Consider the following 22,064-nt stretch of genomic DNA (forward strand, 5'->3'; position numbering starts at 1 on the left):
TCTTCTCCCCCCTCACCTTTTCTCCCCTCCTCTCCTCTTCTCCCCCTCACCTCTTCTCTCCCCTCCTCTCCTCTTCTCTCCTCCTCTTCTCTCCCCTTCTCTCCTCTCCTCTTCTCTCCCCTCCTCTTTTCTCCTCTCCCCTGCTCCCCTCTTCTCTCCTATTCTTTCCTCTCCCCTCCTCTCCTTTCCTCTTCTCTCCTCCTCTCCTCTTCTCTCCTCCTCTCCTCTCTTCTCCCCTTCTCTCCACTTCTCTCCTCTCCTCTCCCCTTCTCTCCACTTCTCTCCTATTCTTTCCTCTCCCCTCCTCTCCTTTCCTCTTCTCTCCCCTCCTCCTGTGTCAGATGCCCTCCCCTCCTGTGTCAGATGCCCTCCCCTCCTGTGTCAGATGCCCTCCCGTTACAGCGGCTTTATTCCGGTTTAAGTATTATTTTTGCTCCGGCGCTGGTTTAAACTCGTTTTAATCCCGGTGCGGGCTCTTTAAACCCGGAGAGGAGGAAGAGAAGGAAGGAGGAAGGAGAGGAAGAAGAGGAAGGAGAGGAAGGAGAGGAAGAAGAGGAAGGAGAGGAAGGAGAAGAGGCAGCACCGCGAAACGCGCTGCTCCGGAACAAAACCTACGTCAAAGCGGATTAACCAGGACCAGACCGGGACCAGACCGGGTCCAGACCGGGACCAGACCGACCAGACCGACCAGACCGCCCGCCCGCGCCTCGGCCCGACTGCAGCTCGCGCCCTCTGACGCGTCCGGATCGGCTTTGGTTCGGTTCTGAAGAGGAAGATGCGTTTGAGTGAGTTCTATTTCTTTTGTTCTGAGAAAAGGTGAAGATGCGATGAGAGAGAGAGACATGAGAGGAAAGAAGGAAGGATGAGGCAGAGGAGACAGCTCCAGCTTCAGCACCAGGTCCAGCACCAGGGCCAGCTCCAGCTCCAGCTCCAGATCAAACTGAATGAGACGCATCTGAGCTGTATATGTGCAAATACAACAGAAGTGTCAGAGGAGGTTTTTGGCCTGCTGCAGACGGAGGAGAGAGGAGATGGAGCAGGTGCATTTAGCCTTCACTGCTAACACTCATGCTAACACTCATGCTAAGGCGATTTGTGCCTTAGATAGTAATGGGTGATACAACTGTTTTTGAATCCATCCCATATCAAGCAATGCAATAGCAAATATCCATCGATGCACTGAAAGTCCTCGACAGTTACCTTATTTTACCTTATTTCACCTTATTTTACCTTATTTCACCTTATTTTACCTTATTTTACCTTATTTTACCTTACTTCACCTTATTTTACCTTATTTCACCTTATTTTACCTTATTTTACCTTATTTTACCTTACTTCACCTCATTTTACCTTATGTTACTTTATTTTACCTTATTTTACCTTATTTCACCTTATTTTACCTTATGTTACCTTATTTCACCTTATTTTACCTTATGTTACCTTACTTCACCTTATTTTACCTTATTTCACCTTATTTTACCTTATGTTACTTTATTTTACCTTATTTTACCTTATTTCACCTTATTTTACCTTATGTTACCTTATTTCACCTTATTTTACCTTATGTTACCTTATTTCACCTTATTCCACCTTATTTTACCTTATTTTACCTTATTTCACCTTATTTTACCTTATTTTACCTTATTTCACCTTATTTTACCTTATTTCACCTTATTTTACCTTATGTTACCTTATTTCACCTTATTTTACCTTATTTCACCTTATTTTACCTTATGTTACCTTATTTCACCTTATTTTACCTTATAAATTGGCCTTGTTCATTATTATTTTCTAACAACCTCTGCTTGAACTAATATGAAAAGTAAATACATATATGTGCAGTAAACATGAAATATAAACCATGTGGAGTTTACATTGATTTATATTTAAAGTTAGGCTGAATAACACTGGGTCTTATATTCATTATAAACATCAAACCGACCCGGGCCCTGTGTGAAAACAGCGCCCTCTAGTGTTATTTCTGTGTCATATCACACAGATGGGAAAACAAAATGCGAGTCAGGCCCGATCTGAGACATTTGATTCATATGTGAAAAGATAAAGCCCAGTTCGACTGAAACTTCCTGCTAAACGTCACATTCTTATGTAACAAATCTCTCTTAATTCATAATTGTGTATCTTATAATCTTGATGTTATGTTTTTAACTGAAACATGACTCGACAAAAACACAGGAAATGTAGTTCTGACAGAATCTGCTCCACCAACTTTAAGTTTCAATCTGAAACACGAGAAAACAAAAAAGGGGCGGAGTCTGTGCTGTCTTTAGAGATGAAATAATGACCCTCAGGTTGTTCTTTTGGGGTCTTTTCATCATTTGAGTTTGTCTCCTTTAAAATGGAGCTAAAACAGTCTCATTCTCTTCATTGTTTTACACGAGCTTCTCCAGAACTGACAACGTTTCACTGAGACGTTTCAGTCGCACAGACTCTGATGGTTTGGTCATTACAGGTGATTTAATGTTCATGTGGATCATATTTGTGACAGAAACGCTAACGAGCTTGATGCTTTTCACGGCAGAGTGGCCCCACTCACAGCAGAGTGGCCCCACTCACAGCAGAGAGGCCCCACTCACAGCAGAGAGGCCCCACTCACAGCAGAGAGGCCCCACCCACAGTAGAGAGGCCCCACCCACAGCAGAGAGGCCCCACTCACAGCAGAGAGGCCCCACCCACAGTAGAGAGGCCCCACCCACAGCAGAGAGGCCCCACCCACACACTCTAGATCTTCTAATTACAAAGGGTTATAATCCATATGGATGGGGGAATTGCAATGTGAGCAAACCAAGTTTATTGTCCACCGTTTATAAAAGTTCATCATTATCTGACCGAGAATTATAACCACAAATGTTAACCCCAATTTTCAATTTAATGCAATTTATTTATTTTGTGACGCCCAAAATCACAACAAAAGTTGCCTCTGAGGGCGACAGTGAAAACGGATTAAGCAATGTCTGTGGGGACGAGGGACGATGTTCCAGAGTCCTCTGTCCTTGGCCCCTCCTTCTGTCCTCAGCTCCTCCTTCTGCAGGAACAACTACAAAAATCTCATGGAGAAAAAGTAGACAGTGGAGCTGGAGCCACTGAGGAGGAGAACCAGTTCTTCAGGAGGAGAACCAGCTCTTCAGGAGTAGAACCAGATCTTCAGGAGGAGAACCAGCTCTTCAGGAGTAGAACCAGTTCCTCCTACAGTACTTTTAGAGACTCTTGGCACCACCAGAAGGTCAGCATGTTGAGAGTGAAGAGCTCTGATTGGATGAGATGGTTCTAGAGCATCTTTGAGGTGGGAGGGGCCATGTCATTTATGGCTTTGTAAATCAGGAGGAGGAGTTTAAATGTGATTCTAAACTGGAGCCAGTGAAGAGACTCCAGCACCGGCGTCATGTGCTTCCTCTTTTAGGTCCTGTTGTAATCTTGCTGCTGCATTTTGAACCAGTTAAAGCTTTTGATGGATCTTTTAGGACACGCTGTGAGCAGGAGTTACAGGAGAATCGAGACGTTACAGATGCAGGAGACGTTTCAGCTTCACTTTTAGGCCGGATTCTTCTGATTTGATCTATATTACACAGACGAAAGAGACTGTTTCACAGACTTGATTTATATGATATATAATATATGTTGCCCACTAAACAAACACAATGACCCAAATCGTCCCCAACAGAGTGCAGGACGTCCCCCCTGCAGGACGTCCCCCCTGCAGGACGTCCCCCCTGCAGGACGTCCCACCTGCAGGACGTCCCCCCTGCAGGACGTCCCACCTGCAGGACGTCCCCATTTACTGTTTGATGAATAAAGATGAAGCTTGACATTTAAAGACACAATGGACAAAGACATAAAGGGTAAAACAAACTAAATCACATTTTTAACTGTATAATATGAACCTAAATAACTAAAAATCACATTTTATATAAATGCTTTATTTTCAAAAGGAAAGAACAAAAATCAAATACTTTGATTCATATTGTTCATCGTGAAAGAAGAAATTGCTGATTCTCACAGACATCGTCCCTCGTCCCCACAGACATCGTCCCTCTGTGCCTCGTCCCCACAGACATCGTCCCTCGTCCCCACAGACATCGTCCCTCGTCCCCACAGACATCGTCCCTCGTCCTCACAGACATCGTCCCTCGTCCCCACAGACATCGTCCCTCTGTGCCTCGTCCCCACAGACATCGTCCCTCGTCCCCACAGACATCGTCCCTCGACCCCACAGACATCGTCCCTCGGCCTCACAGACGTCGTCCCTCGACCCCACAGACATCGTCCCTCGTCCTCACAGACATCGTCCCTCGTCCTCACAGACATCGTCCCTCGTCCCCACAGACATCGTCCCTCGTCCTCACAGACATCGTCCCTCGTCCCCACAGACATCGTCCCTCGTCCTCACAGACATCGTCCCTCGTCCCCACAGACATCGTCCCTCGTCCTCACAGACATCGTCCCTCGACCCCACAGACATCGTCCCTCGTCCTCACAGACATCGTCCCTTGACCCCACAGACATCGTCCCTCGTCCCCACAGACATCGTCCCTCGTCCCCACAGACATCGTCCCTCTGTGCCTCGTCCCCACAGACATCGTCCCTCGTCCCCACAGACATCGTCCCTCGACCCCACAGACATCGTCCCTCGGCCTCACAGACGTCGTCCCTCGTCCCCACAGACATCGTCCCTCGTCCCCACAGACATCGTCCCTCTGTGCCTCGTCCCCACAGACATCGTCCCTCGTCCCCACAGACATCGTCCCTCGTCCTCACAGACATTGTCCCTCATCCTCACAGACATCGTCCCTCGTCTCCACAGACATCGTCCCTCGTCCTCACAGACATCGTCCCTCGTCCCCACAGACATCGTCCCTCGTCCTCACAGACATCGTCCCTCGTCCCCACAGACATCGTCCCTCGTCCCCACAGACATCGTCCCTCGTCCCCACAGACATCGTCCCTCGTCCTCACAGACATCGTCCCTCGTCCCCACAGACATCGTCCCTCGTCCTCAAAGACATCGTCCCTCGTCCCCACAGACATCGTCCCTCGTCCTCACAGACATCGTCCCTCGTCCTCACAGACATCGTCCCTCGACCCCACAGACATCGTCCCTCGTCCTCACAGACATCGTCCCTTGACCCCACAGACATCGTCCCTCGTCCCCACAGACATCGTCCCTCGTCCCCACAGACATCGTCCCTCTGTGCCTCGTCCCCACAGACATCGTCCCTCGTCCCCACAGACATCGTCCCTCGACCCCACAGACATCGTCCCTCGGCCTCACAGACGTCGTCCCTCGACCCCACAGACATCGTCCCTCGTCCTCACAGACATCGTCCCTCGTCCCCACAGACATCGTCCCTCGTCCTCACAGACATCGTCCCTCGTCCCCCCAGACATCGTCCCTCGTCCTCACAGACATCGTCCCTCGTCCCCACAGACATCGTCCCTCGTCCTCACAGACATCGTCCCTCGTCCCCACAGACATCGTCCCTCGTCCCCACAGACATCGTCCCTCGTCCTCACAGACATCGTCCCTCGACCCCACAGACATCGTCCCTCGCCCTCACAGACATCGTCCCTCGACCCCACAGACATCGTCCCTCGTCCCCACAGACATCGTCCCTCGTCCCCACAGACATCGTCCCTCTGTGCCTCGTCCCCACAGACATCGTCCCTCGTCCCCACAGACATCGTCCCTCGACCCCACAGACATCGTCCCTCGGCCTCACAGACGTCGTCCCTCGACCCCACAGACATCGTCCCTCGTCCTCACAGACATCGTCCCTCTGTGCCTCGTCCCCACAGACATCGTCCCTCGTCCCCACAGACATCGTCCCTCGTCCCCACAGACATCGTCCCTCGTCCTCACAGACATCGTCCCTCGTCCTCACAGACATCGTCCCTCGTCCCCACAGACATCGTCCCTCGTCCCCACAGACATCGTCCCTCTGTGCCTCGTCCCCACAGACATCGTCCCTCGTCCCCACAGACATCGTCCCTCGTCCTCACAGACATTGTCCCTCATCCTCACAGACATCGTCCCTCGTCTCCACAGACATCGTCCCTCGTCCTCACAGACATCGTCCCTCGTCCCCACAGACATCGTCCCTCGTCCTCACAGACATCGTCCCTCGTCCCCACAGACATCGTCCCTCGTCCCCACAGACATCGTCCCTCGTCCTCACAGACATCGTCCCTCGTCCTCACAGACATTGTCCCTCGTCCCCACAGACATCGTCCCTCTGTGCCTCGTCCCCACAGACATCGTCCCTCGTCCCCACAGACATCGTCCCTCGTCCTCACAGACATTGTCCCTCGTCTCCACAGACATCGTCCCTCGTCCTCACAGACATCGTCCCTCGTCCCCACAGACATCGTCCCTCGTCCTCACAGACATCGTCCCTCGTCCTCACAGACATCGTCCCTCGTCCCCACAGACATCGTCCCTCGACCCCACAGACATCGTCCCTCGTCCCCACAGACATCGTCCCTCGTCCCCACAGACATCGTCCCTCGTCCTCACAGACATCGTCCCTCGACCCCACAGACATCGTCCCTCGTCCCCACAGACATCGTCCCTCGTCCCCACAGACATCGTCCCTCTGTGCCTCGTCCCCACAGACATCGTCCCTCGTCCCCACAGACATCGTCCCTCGACCCCACAGACATCGTCCCTCGGCCTCACAGACGTCGTCCCTCGACCCCACAGACATCGTCCCTCGTCCTCACAGACATCGTCCCTCTGTGCCTCGTCCCCACAGACATCGTCCCTCGTCCCCACAGACATCGTCCCTCGTCCCCACGGACATCGTCCCTCGTCCTCACAGACATCGTCCCTCGTCCTCACAGACATCGTCCCTCGTCCCCACAGACATCGTCCCTCGTCCCCACAGACATCGTCCCTCTGTGCCTCGTCCCCACAGACATCGTCCCTCGTCCCCACAGACATCGTCCCTCGTCCTCACAGACATTGTCCCTCATCCTCACAGACATCGTCCCTCGTCTCCACAGACATCGTCCCTCGTCCTCACAGACATCGTCCCTCGTCCCCACAGACATCGTCCCTCGTCCTCACAGACATCGTCCCTCGTCCCCACAGACATCGTCCCTCGTCCCCACAGACATCGTCCCTCGTCCTCACAGACATTGTCCCTCGTCCCCACAGACATCGTCCCTCTGTGCCTCGTCCCCACAGACATCGTCCCTCGTCCCCACAGACATCGTCCCTCGTCCTCACAGACATTGTCCCTCGTCTCCACAGACATCGTCCCTCGTCCTCACAGACATCGTCCCTCGTCCCCACAGACATCGTCCCTCGTCCTCACAGACATCGTCCCTCGTCCTCACAGACATCGTCCCTCGTCCCCACAGACATCGTCCCTCGACCCCACAGACATCGTCCCTCGTCCCCACAGACATCGTCCCTCGACCCCACAGACATCGTCCCTCGTCCCCACAGACATCGTCCCTCGTCCCCACAGACATTGTCCCTCGTCCTCACAGACATCGTCCCTCATCCCCACAGACATCGTCCCTCTGTGCCTCGTCCCCACAGACATCGTCCCTCGTCCTCACAGACATCGTCCCTCGACCCCACAGACATCGTCCCTCGTCCCCACAGACATCGTCCCTCGTCCCCACAGACATCGTCCCTCTGTGCCTCGTCCCCACAGACATCGTCCCTCGTCCCCACAGACATCGTCCCTCGACCCCACAGACATCGTCCCTCGGCCTCACAGACGTCGTCCCTCGACCCCACAGACATCGTCCCTCGTCCTCACAGACATCGTCCCTCTGTGCCTCGTCCCCACAGACATCGTCCCTCGTCCCCACAGACATCGTCCCTCGTCCTCACAGACATCGTCCCTCGTCCTCACAGACATCGTCCCTCGTCCCCACAGACATCGTCCCTCGTCCCCACAGACATCGTCCCTCTGTGCCTCGTCCCCACAGACATCGTCCCTCGTCCCCACAGACATCGTCCCTCGTCCTCACAGACATTGTCCCTCATCCTCACAGACATCGTCCCTCGTCTCCACAGACATCGTCCCTCGTCCTCACAGACATCGTCCCTCGTCCCCACAGACATCGTCCCTCGTCCTCACAGACATCGTCCCTCGTCCCCACAGACATCGTCCCTCGTCCCCACAGACATCGTCCCTCGTCCTCACAGACATCGTCCCTCGTCCTCACAGACATTGTCCCTCGTCCCCACAGACATCGTCCCTCTGTGCCTCGTCCCCACAGACATCGTCCCTCGTCCCCACAGACATCGTCCCTCGTCCTCACAGACATTGTCCCTCGTCTCCACAGACATCGTCCCTCGTCCTCACAGACATCGTCCCTCGTCCCCACAGACATCGTCCCTCGTCCTCACAGACATCGTCCCTCGTCCCCACAGACATCGTCCCTCGACCCCACAGACATCGTCCCTCGTCCCCACAGACATCGTCCCTCGACCCCACAGACATCGTCCCTCGTCCCCACAGACATCGTCCCTCGTCCCCACAGACATCGTCCCTCGTCCTCACAGACATCGTCCCTCGTCCTCACAGACATTGTCCCTCGTCCTCACAGACATCGTCCCTCATCCCCACAGACATCGTCCCTCTGTGCCTCGTCCCCACAGACATCGTCCCTCGTCCCCACAGACATCGTCCCTCATCCTCACAGACATTGTCCCTCGTCCTCACAGACATCGTCCCTCGTCCCCACAGACATCGTCCCTCGTCCTCACAGACATCGTCCCTCGTCCTCACAGACATTGTCCCTCGTCCTCACAGACATCGTCCCTCATCCCCACAGACATCGTCCCTCTGTGCCTCGTCCCCACAGGCATCGTCCCTCTGTGCCTCATCCCCACAGACATCGTCCCTCGTCCCCACAGACATCGTCCCTCGTCCTCACAGACATTGTCCCTCATCCTCACAGACATCGTCCCTCGTCCCCACAGACATCGTCCCTCATCCCCACAGACATCGTCCCTCTGTGCCTCGTCCCCACAGACATCGTCCTTCGTCCTCACAGACATCGTCCCTCGTCCCCACAGACATCGTCCCTCGTCCCCACAGACATCGTCCTTCGTCCTCACAGACATCGTCCCTCGTCCTCACAGACATCGTCCCTCGTCCCCACAGACATCGTCCTTCGTCCTCACAGACATCGTCCCTCGTCCCCACAGACATCGTCCTTCGTCCTCACAGACATCGTCCCTCGTCCCCACAGACATCGTCCTCAGAGGAGCTGTTGTGATTCTGGGCGTTACAAAAATAAATAGAATTGAAATAAGTAGTAAAAATAACGGTGTTTTATTTGGCCAGTTTATTCAAATCCATCTTCATAATGTCCTTCAGTGAGTACCCCAACCCTTCAGTGAGTACCCTCACCCTTCAGTGAGTACCCTCACCCTTCAGTGAGTACCCCAACCCTTCAGTGAGTACCCCAACCCTTCAGTGAGTACCTTCACCCTTCAGTGAGTACCCGAACCCTTCAGTGAGTACCCCAACCCTTCAGTGAGTACCGTGAGTACCCCAACCCTTCAGTGAGTACCCTCACCCTTCAGTGAGTACCCCAACCCTTCAGTGAGTACAGTGAGTACCCCAACCCTTCAGTGAGTACAGTGAGTACCCCAACCCTTCAGTGAGTACAGTGAGTACCCCAACCCTTCAGTGAGTACAGTGAGTACAGTGAGTACCCCAACCCTCACCAGAGAAGGGACCCTCTGACCCGCTGCACGGGCTCCTTTGACCTGGGGTCACAGCTTGACCCTTAGGTTCTCCCGGGTGAGGTCGTCATGTTGAGCTGTTGATTCTCAAACGTCACATTCTCAGTGGAACAAACGTCTCGGCCTCAAAGTGCTGGAGCCACAGAAGTAGGAGGAGCCACAGAAGTAGGAGGAGCCTGGTTGATTCGAGAGCCGTTTTGTTTCTTTTGCACCTCTGCTGACTCTGCAGCGCCCCCGGCACTGCGCCCTGGCACTTCCTGTTTCCTGTGCAGGTGTGTGAGTCACTTCCTGTTTCCTGTACAGGTGTGTGATGAGAGCAGTGGGCGGGGACTCGTTGCTAAGCGGCTCAGTGTCGTCTCTGGAGCTCAGAATGGACCAATCAGTGATCATCAAAGCGGTGCACTCCTCGCTGCTGGGCCAGGACTTCTGCTTCGAGGTGAAACCCACAACAACTTTAAACCAACTTTATTTCATTTTAGTGACAAACTAAAGCTTCAACTGGAAGAATATTTTGAACTGGTTATTGCGCGTTTAACAGTCAAGCTAAAGCTAAAGCTAAAGCTAACGTCTGGTGGGATTGTCTGGTGTGACCCCATGTGTCCCTGTGTGTCTCCGTGGGACCCTGTGTGTCCCCGTGACCCTGTGTGTCCCCGTGTGTCCCCATGTGACCCTGTGTGTCCCTGTGTGACCCTATGTGTCCTCGTGTGACCCTGTGTGTCCCCGTGTGGACCTGTGTGTCCCTGTGTGACCCTGTGTGGACCTGTGTGTCCCTGTGTGACCCTTGACCCCTCTTCTCAGGTCACGACCTCTTCTGGCACAAAGTGCTTCTCGTGTCGTTCGGCCGCAGAGAGAGACAAGTGGATGGAGAACCTTCGACGAGCCGTTTTACCAAATAAAGACAACATCAGGAGAACTGAGAACCTCCTGACGCTCTGGGTCCTGGAGGGCAAAGACCTGGCCCCCAAGAAGAGGTCTGGACCCGGACTGGACCCGGACTGGACCCGGACTGGACCCGGACTGGGTTAAAGCTCACACTGGTCTCTAAAGGCTCTTAAGACTCTTAAGGCTCTAAAGGCTCTTAAGGCTCTAAAGGCTCTTAAGGCTCTTAAGGCTCTTAAGGCTCTATAGGCTCTAAAGGCTCTTAAGGCTCTTAAGGCTCTAAAGGCTCTTAAGGCTCTTAAGGCTCTAAAGGCTCTTAAGGCTCTAAAGGCTCTTAAGGCTCTATAGGCTCTATAGGCTCTAAAGGCTCTTAAGGCTCTATAGGCTCTTAAGGCTCTTAAGGCTCTTAAGGCTCTATAGGCTCTAAAGGCTCTTAAGGCTCTATAGGCTCTTAAGGCTCTTAAGGCTCTTAAGGCTCTTAAGGCTCTTAAGGCTCTATAGGCTCTAAAGGCTCTTAAGGCTCTTAAGGCTCTAAAGGCTCTTAAGGCTCTAAAGGCTCTTAAGGCTCTATAGGCTCTATAGGCTCTAAAGGCTCTTAAGGCTCTATAGGCTCTTAAGGCTCTTAAGGCTCTTAAGGCTCTAAAGGCTCTTAAGGCTCTATAGGCTCTATAGGCTCTAAAGGCTCTTAAGGCTCTATAGGCTCTTAAGGCTCTATAGGCTCTTAAGGCTCTGAAGGCTCTTAAGGCTCTATAGGCTCTATAGGCTCTAAAGGCTCTTAAGGCTCTATAGGCTCTTAAGGCTCTATAGGCTCTTAAGGCTCTTAAGGCTCTATAGGCTCTAAAGGCTCTATAGGCTCTATAGGCTCTTAAGGCTCTAAAGGCTCTCTAGGCTCTTAAGGCTCTTAAAGCTCTATAGGCTCTAAAGGCTCTAAAGGCTCTTAAGGCTCTAAAGGCTCTATAGGCTCTATAGGCTCTTAAGGCTCTAAAGACTCTTAAGGCTCTATAGGCTCTTAAGGCTCTATAGGCTCTTAAGGCTCTTAAGGCTCTGAAGGCTCTTAAGGCTCTATAGGCTCTATAGGCTCTAAAGGCTCTTAAGGCTCTATAGGCTCTTAAGGCTCTATAGGCTCTTAAGGCTCTTAAGGCTCTATAGGCTCTAAAGGCTCTATAGGCTCTATAGGCTCTTAAGGCTCTAAAGGCTCTCTAGGCTCTTAAGGCTCTTAAAGCTCTATAGGCTCTAAAGGCTCTAAAGGCTCTTAAGGCTCTAAAGGCTCTATAGGCTCTATAGGCTCTTAAGGCTCTAAAGACTCTTAAGGCTCTAAAGGCTCTTAAGGCTCTATAGACTCTATAGGCTCTAAAGGCTCTTAAGGCTCTATAGGCTCTTAAGGCTCTATAGGCTCTTGAGGCTCTTAAGGCTCTATAGGCTCTTAAGGCTCTATAGGCTCTTGAGGCTCTTAAGGCTCTATAGGCTCTAAAGGCTCTATAGGCTCTATAGGCTATTAAGGCTCTAAAGGCTCTATAGGCTCTATAGGCTCTTAAGGCTCTAAAGGCTCCTAAGGCTCTAAAGGCTCTAAAGGCTCTAAAGGCTCTAAAGGCTCTAAAGGCTCTATAGGCTCTTAAGGCTCTAAAGGCTCTTAAGGCTCTTAAGGCTCTATAGGCTCTATAGGCTCTTAAGGCTCTATAGGCTCTTAAGGCTCTATAGGCTCTTAAGGCTTTATAGGCTCTTAAGGCTCTTAAGGCTCTTAAGGCTCTTAAGGCTCTATAGGCTCTATAGGCTCTTAAGGCTCTATAGGCTCTTAAGGCTCTATAGGCTCTTAAGGCTCTATAGGCTCTAAAGGCTCTTAAGGCTCTTAGGGCTCTTAAGGCTCTATAGGCTCTTAAGGCTCTATAGGCTCCTAAGGCTCATAAGGCTCTAAAGGCTCTAACGGCTCTTAAGGCTCTTAAGGCTCTATAGGCTCTAAAGGCTCTATAGGCTCTTAAGGCTCTTAAGGCTCTTAAGGCTCTTAAGGCTCTATAGGCTCTAAAGGCTCTAAAGGCTCTTAGGCTCTTAAGGCTCTATAGGCTCTATAGGCTCTATACGCTCTAAAGGCTCTTAAGGCTCTAAAGGCTCTAAAGGCTCTTAAGGCTCTATAGGCTCTTGAGGCTCTTAAGGCTCTATAGGCTCTAAAGGCTCTATAGGCTCTATAGGCTCTAAAGGCTCTAAAGGCTCTATAGGCTCTTAAGGCTCTAAAGGCTCTTAAGGCTCTTAAGGCTCTATAGGCTCTATAGGCTCTTAAGGCTCTATAGGCTCTTAAGGCTCTATAGGCTCTTAAGGCTCTATAGGCTCTTAAGGCTTTATAGGCTCTTAAGGCTCTTAAGGCTCTTAAGGCTCTAAGGCTCTAAAGGCTCTAAAGGCTCTATAGGCTCTTAAGGCTCTAAAGGCTCTTAAGGCTCTTAAGGCTCTATAGGCTCTATAGGCTCTTAAGGCTCTATAGGCTCTTAAGGCTCTATAGGCTCTTAAGGCTCTATAGGCTCTTAAGGCTTTATAGGCTCTTAAGGCTCTTAAAGCTCTTAAGGCTCTTAAGGCTCTTAAGGCTCTTAAGGCTCTATAGGCTCTTAAGGCTCTATAGGCTCTTAAGGCTCTATAGGCTCTTAAGGCTTTATAGGCTCTTAAGGCTCTTAAGGCTCTATAGGCTCTTAAGGCTTTATAGGCTCTAAAGGCTCTTAAGGCTCTTAAGGCTCTATAGGCTCTATAGGCTCTATAGGCTCTTAAGGCTCTATAGGCTCCTAAGGCTCATAAGGCTCTAAAGGCTCTAACGGCTCTTAAGGCTCTTAAGGCTCTATAGGCTCCTAAGGCTCATAAGGCTCTAAAGGCTCTAACGGCTCTTAAGGCTCTTAAGGCTCTATAGGCTCTAAAGGCTCTTAGGCTCTTAAGGCTCTATAGGCTCTATAGGCTCTATACGCTCTAAAGGCTCTTAAGGCTCTAAAGGCTCTAAAGGCTCTAAAGGCTCTATAGGCTCTTAAGGCTCTATAGGCTCTTAAGGCTTTATAGGCTCTTAAGGCTCTTAAGGCTCTTAAGGCTCTATAGGCTCTATAGGCTCTTAAGGCTCTATAGGCTCTTAAGGCTTTATAGGCTCTAAAGGCTCTTAAGGCTCTTAAGGCTCTTAAGGCTCTTAAGGCTCTATAGGCTCTAAAGGCTCTATAGGCTCTTAAGGCTCTATAGGCTCCTAAGGCTCTATAGGCTCTAAAGGCTCTTAAGGCTCTTAGGGCTCTTAAGGTCTCTAGGCTCTTAAGGCTCTATAGGCTCCTAAGGTTCATAAGGCTCTAAAGGCTCTAACGGCTCTTAAGGCTCTTAAGGCTCTATAGGCTCTAAAGGCTCTATAGGCTCTTAAGGCTCTTAAGGCTCTTAAGGCTCTATAGGCTCTAAAGGCTCTAAAGGCTCTTAGGCTCTTAAGGCTCTATAGGCTCTATAGGCTCTATACGCTCTAAAGGCTCTTAAGGCTCTAAAGGCTCTTAAGGCTCTATAGGCTCTTGAGGCTCTTAAGGCTCTAACGGCTCTTAAGGCTCTTAAGGCTCTATAGGCTCTAAAGGCTCTAAAGGCTCTTAGGCTCTTAAGGCTCTATAGGCTCTATAGGCTCTATACGCTCTAAAGGCTCTTAAGGCTCTAAAGGCTCTAAAGGCTCTAAAGGCTCTATAGGCTCTTAAGGCTCTATATGCTCTTAAGGCTTTATAGGCTCTTAAGGCTCTTAAGGCTCTTAAGGCTCTTAAGGCTCTATAGGCTCTTAAGGCTCTATAGGCTCTATAGGCTCTTAAGGCTCTATAGGCTCTTAAGGCTTTATAGGCTCTAAAGGCTCTTAAGGCTCTTAAGGCTCTATAGGCTCTAAAGGCTCTATAGGCTCTATAGGCTCTTAAGGCTCTAAAGGCTCTTAAGGCTCTTAGGGCTCTTAAGGCTCTATAGGCTCTTAAGGCTCTATAGGCTCTAAAGGCTCTATAGGCTCTTAAGGCTCTTAAGGCTCTTAAGGCTCTATAGGCTCTAAAGGCTCTAAAGGCTCTTAGGCTCTTAAGGCTCTATAGGCTCTATAGGCTCTATACGCTCTAAAGGCTCTTAAGGCTCTAAAGGCTCTAAAGGCTCTATAGGCTCTTGAGGCTCTTAAGGCTCTAAAGGCTCTATAGGCTCTATACGCTCTAAAGGCTCTATACGCTCCAAAGGCTCCTAAGGCTCTATAGGCTCTTAAGGCTCTTAAGGCTCATTTTGAATGAGGTTGATGAAAAGGCTTTAGTCTGAGCTCGCTCTGCTCCGCTCTTATTGGTCAGAGCAGTCACATGATACATGAGCCACTGCACATGCTCAGTGGACTGAGAACTACTGCATGTAGCATGAGTCGCTAAAGGCTAAATTGATGACACGAGCTAAAGAGCTAAAGCGGCGCCGCCATGTTTGATGGCAGAACTTCTTCACAATGTAGCGCCTGCTCAGAGCAGGGTCAGAGCAGGGTCAGAGCAGGGTCAGGGTCAGAGCAGGGTCAGGGTCAGAGCAGGGTCAGAGCAGGGTCAGGGTCAGAGCAGGGTCAGAGCAGGGTCAGGGTCAGAGCAGGGTCAGAGCAGGGTCAGGGTCAGAGCAGGGTCAGAGCAGGGTCAGAGAGGAACGTCTTCTACAGCCACAAACTGAGACTCACACGTCCAGATGAGGACTGAACCTGTGGACCTGGTCTTGACCGCTCTTGTCTCTGGACTCAGGTCTTGTCTCTGGACTCAGGTCTTGTCTCTGGACTCAGGTCTTGTCTCTGGACTCAGGTCTTGTCTCTGAACTCAGGTCTTGTCTCTGGACTCAGGTCTTGACCGCTCTTGTCTCTCTGCAGATACTTCGTGGAGGTGTGTCTGGACGACTGCCTTTACGCTCGGACTTCGTGTAAGTCCAGGACCGATAACGTGTTCTGGGGCGAGCGCTTCGACTTCGGCGACCTCCCACACGTCGGCGCCGTCACGCTCCATCTTTACAAAGAGACAAACCCCAAACGCCGCAAAGACAAGTCCAGCTACGTCGGTCTGTCCATCACTCCTTTTATGTAAAGATCTGAGCCGCGTGTTCTAATGAAGTCTGGAGCGTCACCGTGGTAACCTGCAGTGCTCAGAAACATTTATATTATGATATGATATATATGATATGAATGTAAAGTAAACAGAAGGTTGTGTCAGTGACACAAATGTTCCATGATGAGACTTTAAACACTGCGGTCTAGGGCTTTTATCGACCTGTTATACATGAGTTTATATTAGAATTTAGCCGCTTCTCCAGTCACAAGATGGCCGCCGCAGCTGCCATGGCAACAGAACCTAACGTCTCTAGACTTTATTAGAAACGATAAACCCTTTGAAATCTTCTGTCATCAATGTTTAAATTCCAGAGTGAAAGTTCATCATAAACATCAGATTTAAATCATTTCAATTCTTTATAACAACAAATAAACAAAATGTATGAATATGAGACGGAACATCACACGACTCACTGTGGCTCCGCCCACAGGCCTGGTGAACATCGGAGTCAGTGCTCTGATTGGACGACAGGTTCAAGAGCGATGGTACCAACTGAGCACGCCCAGCTCCAGCCGAGGTGAGACTGGACCTGGACCAGGACCTGGACCAGGACCAGGACCAGGACCTGGACCTGGACAAGGACCTGGACCTGGACAAGGACCATGACCATGACCATGACCATGACCAGGACCAGGACCATGACCATGACCAGGACCTGGACCTGGACCTGGACCAGGAACAGGACCTGGACCAGGACCTGGACCAGGACCAGGACCTGGACAAGGACCTGGACAAGGACCTGGACCAGTCCCTGCAGGAAAACTGCTGGTGTCAGTCTAAACCGGATCTCAGTCCAGTCTCTGTTTTGCTCCAGGGAAAACAGGTCCGGCGCTGAGGGTCCGGGTCCAGTTTCAGTCCGTGGTAGTTTTGCCGATGGAGCAGTACAAAGACTTCGCAGAATGGATCAGCGCCAACTACCTGAGACTCTGCAGGACTTTAGAGTCCAACCTGAGTCTGAGGTCCAAGGACGAGATCTCAGCTGCATTGGTCCACATCCTGCACAGCACCGGCAAGGCCAAGGTCAGGACCGGGTCCCAAACGGGTCTAAAACAGGTCTAAAACGGGGTTTAAAACGGGTCTAAAACAGGTCTAAAACAAGTGACCATATGAGTTAAAGAGCGTCTAAATTTAGACCTTTAATGTCACAAAAGGGAAAATGCGCTGACTTCATGAGATTGTTGTGGTCTCTGTTCGATCCTTGAGCCCTAGGTGTTTGGAGAGTTTAGAAGAGAAATTGAATCTTAATTAAAAAAAAAGAGATTTTAAGTTTGAGTTAAAATGTTCAGAAAAATAGATTTGATGCAAAAGTCTGAGCCTTGGACACGAGAGAATCTGCAACAACAAACCTTTCAGAGTGGGCGGGGCTTTCACGCTAAAGGGGCGTGTCTCTTCATTTTTACTGTTCTCTCCTCTGATTGGCTGTTCTGACTCTTCTCTTCTCTGATTGGCCGTTGCAGGACTTCCTGACTGACCTCATGATGGTGGAGGTGGACCGTTGCCGTGACAACGATCAGCTGATCTTCAGAGAGAACACGTTGGCGACAAAAAGCATCGAGGAATATCTGAAACTGATCGGACACAAGTATCTGCAGGACGCGCTGGGTCAGTCTTTGTGTCAATGATCACTAATAACCCTATGAACCCTAATAACCCTATGAACCCTATGAACCCTAATAACCCTATGAACCTTAATAACCCTAATAACCCTAATAACCCTATGAACCCTATGAACCCTATGAACCCTAATAACCCTATGAACCCTATGAACCCTATGAACCCTATGAACCCTAATAACCCTATGAACCCTAATAACCCTGTGAACCCTAATAACCCTATGAACCCTAATAACCATATGAACCCTAATAACCCTATGAACCCTATGAACCCTATGAACCCTAATGACCCTATGAACCCTATGAACCCTATGAACCCTAATAACCCCATGAACCCTAATAACCCTATGAACCCTATGAACCCTAATAACCCTATGAACCCTATGAACCCTAATAACCCTATGAACCCTATGAACCCTAATAATCCTATGAACCATAATAACCCTATGAACCCTAATAACCCTATGAACCCAATAACCCTAATAACCCTATGAACCCTAATAACCCTATGAACCCTATGAACCCTATGAACCCTATGAACCCTATGAACCCTATGAACCCTATGAACCCTAATAACCCTATGAACCCTAATAATCCTATGAACCATAATAACCCTATGAACCCTAATAACCCTATGAACCCAATAACCCTAATAACCCTATGAACCCTAATAACCCTATGAACCCTATGAACCCTATGAACCCTATGAACCCTATGAACCCTATGAACCCTATGAACCATAATAACCCTATGAACCCTAATAACCCTATGAACCCTAATAACCCTAATAACCCTATGAACCCCAATAACCCTATGAACCCTATGAACCCTATGAACCCTAATAACTCTACTTCACCCTGGAGAGACTCAGACAGACACAGAGAGGACAGTTTAGCAGGTTTTATTACGAAAGTTATTTGGCGCTCAGACCTCGGCGGAAGACATTGCGATTACGGGCGCTCCGTAATATGATCGTGTTTAGATGTCTCCCCCCGGGTCTGGGGACTGGTGGTGGTAGGTAAGAGAGGGTAGAGAGGGTAGAGAGGGTAGAGAGGGTAGAGAGGATGAGAGATGCAGAGGGGGAGAGGGGGAGGTGGTGGGTCGCAGTACGGTCAGGAGCGGCCGAGCCAACTGCACGAGGGTTAATATGGGACCGGCTTCCAGGCTGAATTTACGCAGGCTTCATTAATAGGGTTCAAAAGGTTCATAGGGTTTTAACCCTATAAACCCTAACAACTCTAATAACTCTAATAACCCTATGAACCCTAACAACTCAATGAACTCTAATAACTCTAATAACCCTATGAACCCTAATAACCCTATGAACCCTAATAATCCTATGAACCCTATGAACCCTAATAACTTTATGAACCCTAATAACCCTATGAACCCTAACAACTCTAATAACTCTAATAACCCTATGAACCCTAACAACTCAATGAACTCTAATAACTCTAATAATCCTATGAACCCTAACAACTCAATGAACTCTAATAACCCTATGAACCCTAACAATTCAATGAACTCTAATAACCCTAATAACCCTATGAACCCTAACAACTCAATGAACTCTAATAACTCTAATAACCCTAATAACCCTATGAACCCTAACAACTCAATGAACTCTAATAACTCTAATAACCCTATGAACCCTAATAATCCTATGAACCCTATGAACCCTAATAACCCTATGAACCCTAATAACCCTATGAACCCTAATACTCCTATGAACCCTATGAACCCTAATAACCCTATGAACCCTAATAACCCTATGAACCCTAATAATCCTATGAACCCTGTGAACCCTAATAACCCTATGAACCCTAATAATCCTATGAACCCTAATAACCCTATGAACCCTAATAATCCTATGAACCATAATAACCCTATGAACCCTAATAACCCTAATAACCCTAATAACCCTAATAACCCTATGAACCCTAATAACCCTATGAACCCTATGAACCCTATGAACCCTAATAACCCTACTTCACCCTGGAGAGACTCAGACAGACACAGAGAGGACAGTTTAGCAGGTTTTATTACGAAAGTTATTTGGCGCTCAGACCTCGGCGGAAGACATTGCGATTACGGGCGCTCCGTAATATGATCGTGTTTAGATGTCTCCCCCCGGGTCTGGGGACTGGTGGTGGTAGGTAAGAGAGGGTAGAGAGGGTAGAGAGGGTAGAGAGGGTAGAGAGGATGAGAGATGCAGAGGGGGAGAGGGGGAGGTGGTGGGTCGCAGTACGGTCAGGAGCGGCCGAGCCAACTGCACGAGGGTTAATATGGGACCGGCTTCCCGGCTGAATTTACGCAGGCTTCATTAATAGGGTTCAAAAGGTTCATAGGGTTTTAACCCTATAAACCCTAAAAACTCTAATAACTCTAATAACCCTATGAACCCTAACAACTCAATGAACTCTAATAACTCTAATAACCCTAATAACCCTATGAACCCTAACAATTCAATGAACTCTAATAACTCTAATAACCCTATGAACCCTAATAACCCTATGAACCCTAACAATTCAATGAACTCTAATAACCCTAATAACCCTATGAACCCTAACAACTCAATGAACTCTAATAACCCTAATAACCCTATGAACCCTAACAACTCAATGAACTCTAATAACTCTAATAACCCTAATAACCCTATGAACCCTAACAACTCAATGAACTCTAATAACTCTAATAACCCTATGAACCCTAATAACCCTATGAAACCTAATAACCGTATGAACCCTAATAACCCTATGAACCTTTTGATCCCTAATAACCCTATGAAACCTAATAACCCTAAAAAACATATGAACCCTAATAACCCTATGAACCTTTTGAACCCTAATAACCCTATGAACTTTTTTAACCCTAATAACCCTAAGAACCCGAATAACCCATTGAACCTTTTGAACGCTAATAACTCTATGAACCTTTTTAACTGTAATAACCCTATGAACCTTTTCAACTCTAATAACCCTATGAACCCTAATAACCCTTTGAACCCTAACAACCCTATGAACCCTAACAATCCTATGAACCCTAATAACCCCATGAACCCTAAGAACCCTATGAACCCTATGATTATGAATCCTAATAACCCTATGAACCTTTTGAACCATAATAACCCTATGAACGTTTTGAACCATAATAACCCTGTGAAGCCTAATAATTCTATGAACCCAACCCTATGAACCCTTTGAACCCTTTGAACCCTATGAACCCTAATAACCCTATGAACCTTTTGAACCCTAACAACCCTATGAACCCTAATAACCCTATGAACCTTTTGAACCCTATGAACCCTAACAACCCTATGAACCCTAATAACCCTATGAACCCTAACAACCCTATGAACCCTAATAACCCTATGGACCCTAATAACCCTATGAAACCTAAAAACCCTATGAACCCTAACAACCCTAACAACCCTATGAACCCTAATAACCCTATGAACCCTAATAACCCTATGAACCCTAATAACCCTAATAACCCTGTGAACCCTAATAACCCTATGAACCCTAATATCCCTATGAACCCTAATAACCCTATGAACCCTAATAACCCTATGAACCCTATGAACCCTAATAACCCTATGAACCCTAATAACCCTATGAACCCTAATAACCCTATGAACCCTATGAACCCTATGAACCCTAATAACCCTATGAACCCTAATAACCCTATGAACCCTAATAACCCTATGAACCCTAATAACCCTTATAACCCTATGAACCCTAATAACCCTATGAACCCTAATAACCCTATGAACCCTAATAACCCTATGAACCCTAATAATCCTATGAACCCTAATAACCCTATGAACCCTAATAACCCTATGAACCATAATAACCCTATGAACCATAATAGCCCTATGAACCCTATGAACCTTAATAACCCTATGAACCCTAATAACCCTATGAACCCTATGAAACCTAATAACCCTATGAACCCTAATAACCCTATGAACCCTAATAACCCTATGAACCCGAATAACCCATTGAACCTTTTGAACGCTAATAACCCTATGAACCTTTTGAACGCTAATAACCCTATGAACCTTTTTAACTGTAATAACCCTATGAACCTTTTCAACTCTAATAACCCTATGAACCCTAATAACCCTTTGAACCCTAACAAACCTAGGGTTCATAGGGTTATTAGGGTTCATAGGGTTATTAGGGTTCATAGGGTTGTTAGGGTTGTTAGGGTTCATAGGGTTATTAGGTTTCATAGGGTTATTAGGGTTCATAGGGTTATTAGGGTTCATAGGGTTGTTAGGGTTCATAGGGTTCATGTGCAATTACTGTGAAATTCATGTGCAATCTATGTGCTGTCTTGACACATATTCATGTGCAATTACTGTCGTGATCACATGCAATGGTATTTATGTATTTATTTGTCTATGGGAGTTTTTATTTATTTATAGGAGATCTTCTACTGAAAGTGTTTATCAGACTTCCTATAAGTGATCTGTTCTTCTGTATCTACCTCTGGATCTACCTGCATTGCACCAATGAAATTTCCCCATGTGGGACAATAAAGGATTATCTTATCTTAACCCTAACAATCCTATGAACCCTAATAACCCCATGAACCCTAAGAACCCTATGAACCCTATGATTATGAATCCTAATAACCCTATGAACCTTTTGAACCATAATAACCCTATGAACGTTTTGAACCATAATAACCCTGTGAAGCCTAATAATCCTATGAACCCAACCCTATGAACCCTTTGAACCCTATGAGCCCTAATAATCCTAATAACCC

At 48.6% G+C, this 22,064-nt stretch overlaps 1 protein-coding gene across 2 annotated transcripts in view; it reads left to right on the forward strand.

Moving 5' to 3' along the window:
- Nucleotides 1–587: 587 nt before the first annotated feature.
- Nucleotides 588–22,064, forward strand: part of LOC140346720 (disabled homolog 2-interacting protein-like) — a 169,033-nt gene continuing 147,556 nt past the window's right edge. For both annotated transcript variants that reach the window (XM_072432907.1, XM_072432908.1), the window contains exons 1-7: nt 588–785; nt 10,034–10,166; nt 10,529–10,701; nt 15,444–15,628; nt 16,109–16,195; nt 16,493–16,698; nt 17,136–17,280. In XM_072432907.1, coding sequence (XP_072289008.1) covers nt 10,041–10,166; nt 10,529–10,701; nt 15,444–15,628; nt 16,109–16,195; nt 16,493–16,698; nt 17,136–17,280 — 922 coding nt within the window. In that variant the 5' untranslated portion in view covers nt 588–785; nt 10,034–10,040. The remainder of the gene's footprint in view (nt 786–10,033; nt 10,167–10,528; nt 10,702–15,443; nt 15,629–16,108; nt 16,196–16,492; nt 16,699–17,135; nt 17,281–22,064) is intronic.

The sequence above is a fragment of the Eucyclogobius newberryi genome, unplaced genomic scaffold, assembly GCF_026437365.1.
Source record: "Eucyclogobius newberryi isolate DKJ021-1_F unplaced genomic scaffold, fEucNew1.0.hap1 SCAF_6, whole genome shotgun sequence".
Classification (NCBI taxonomy): Eukaryota; Metazoa; Chordata; class Actinopteri; order Gobiiformes; family Gobiidae; genus Eucyclogobius; species Eucyclogobius newberryi.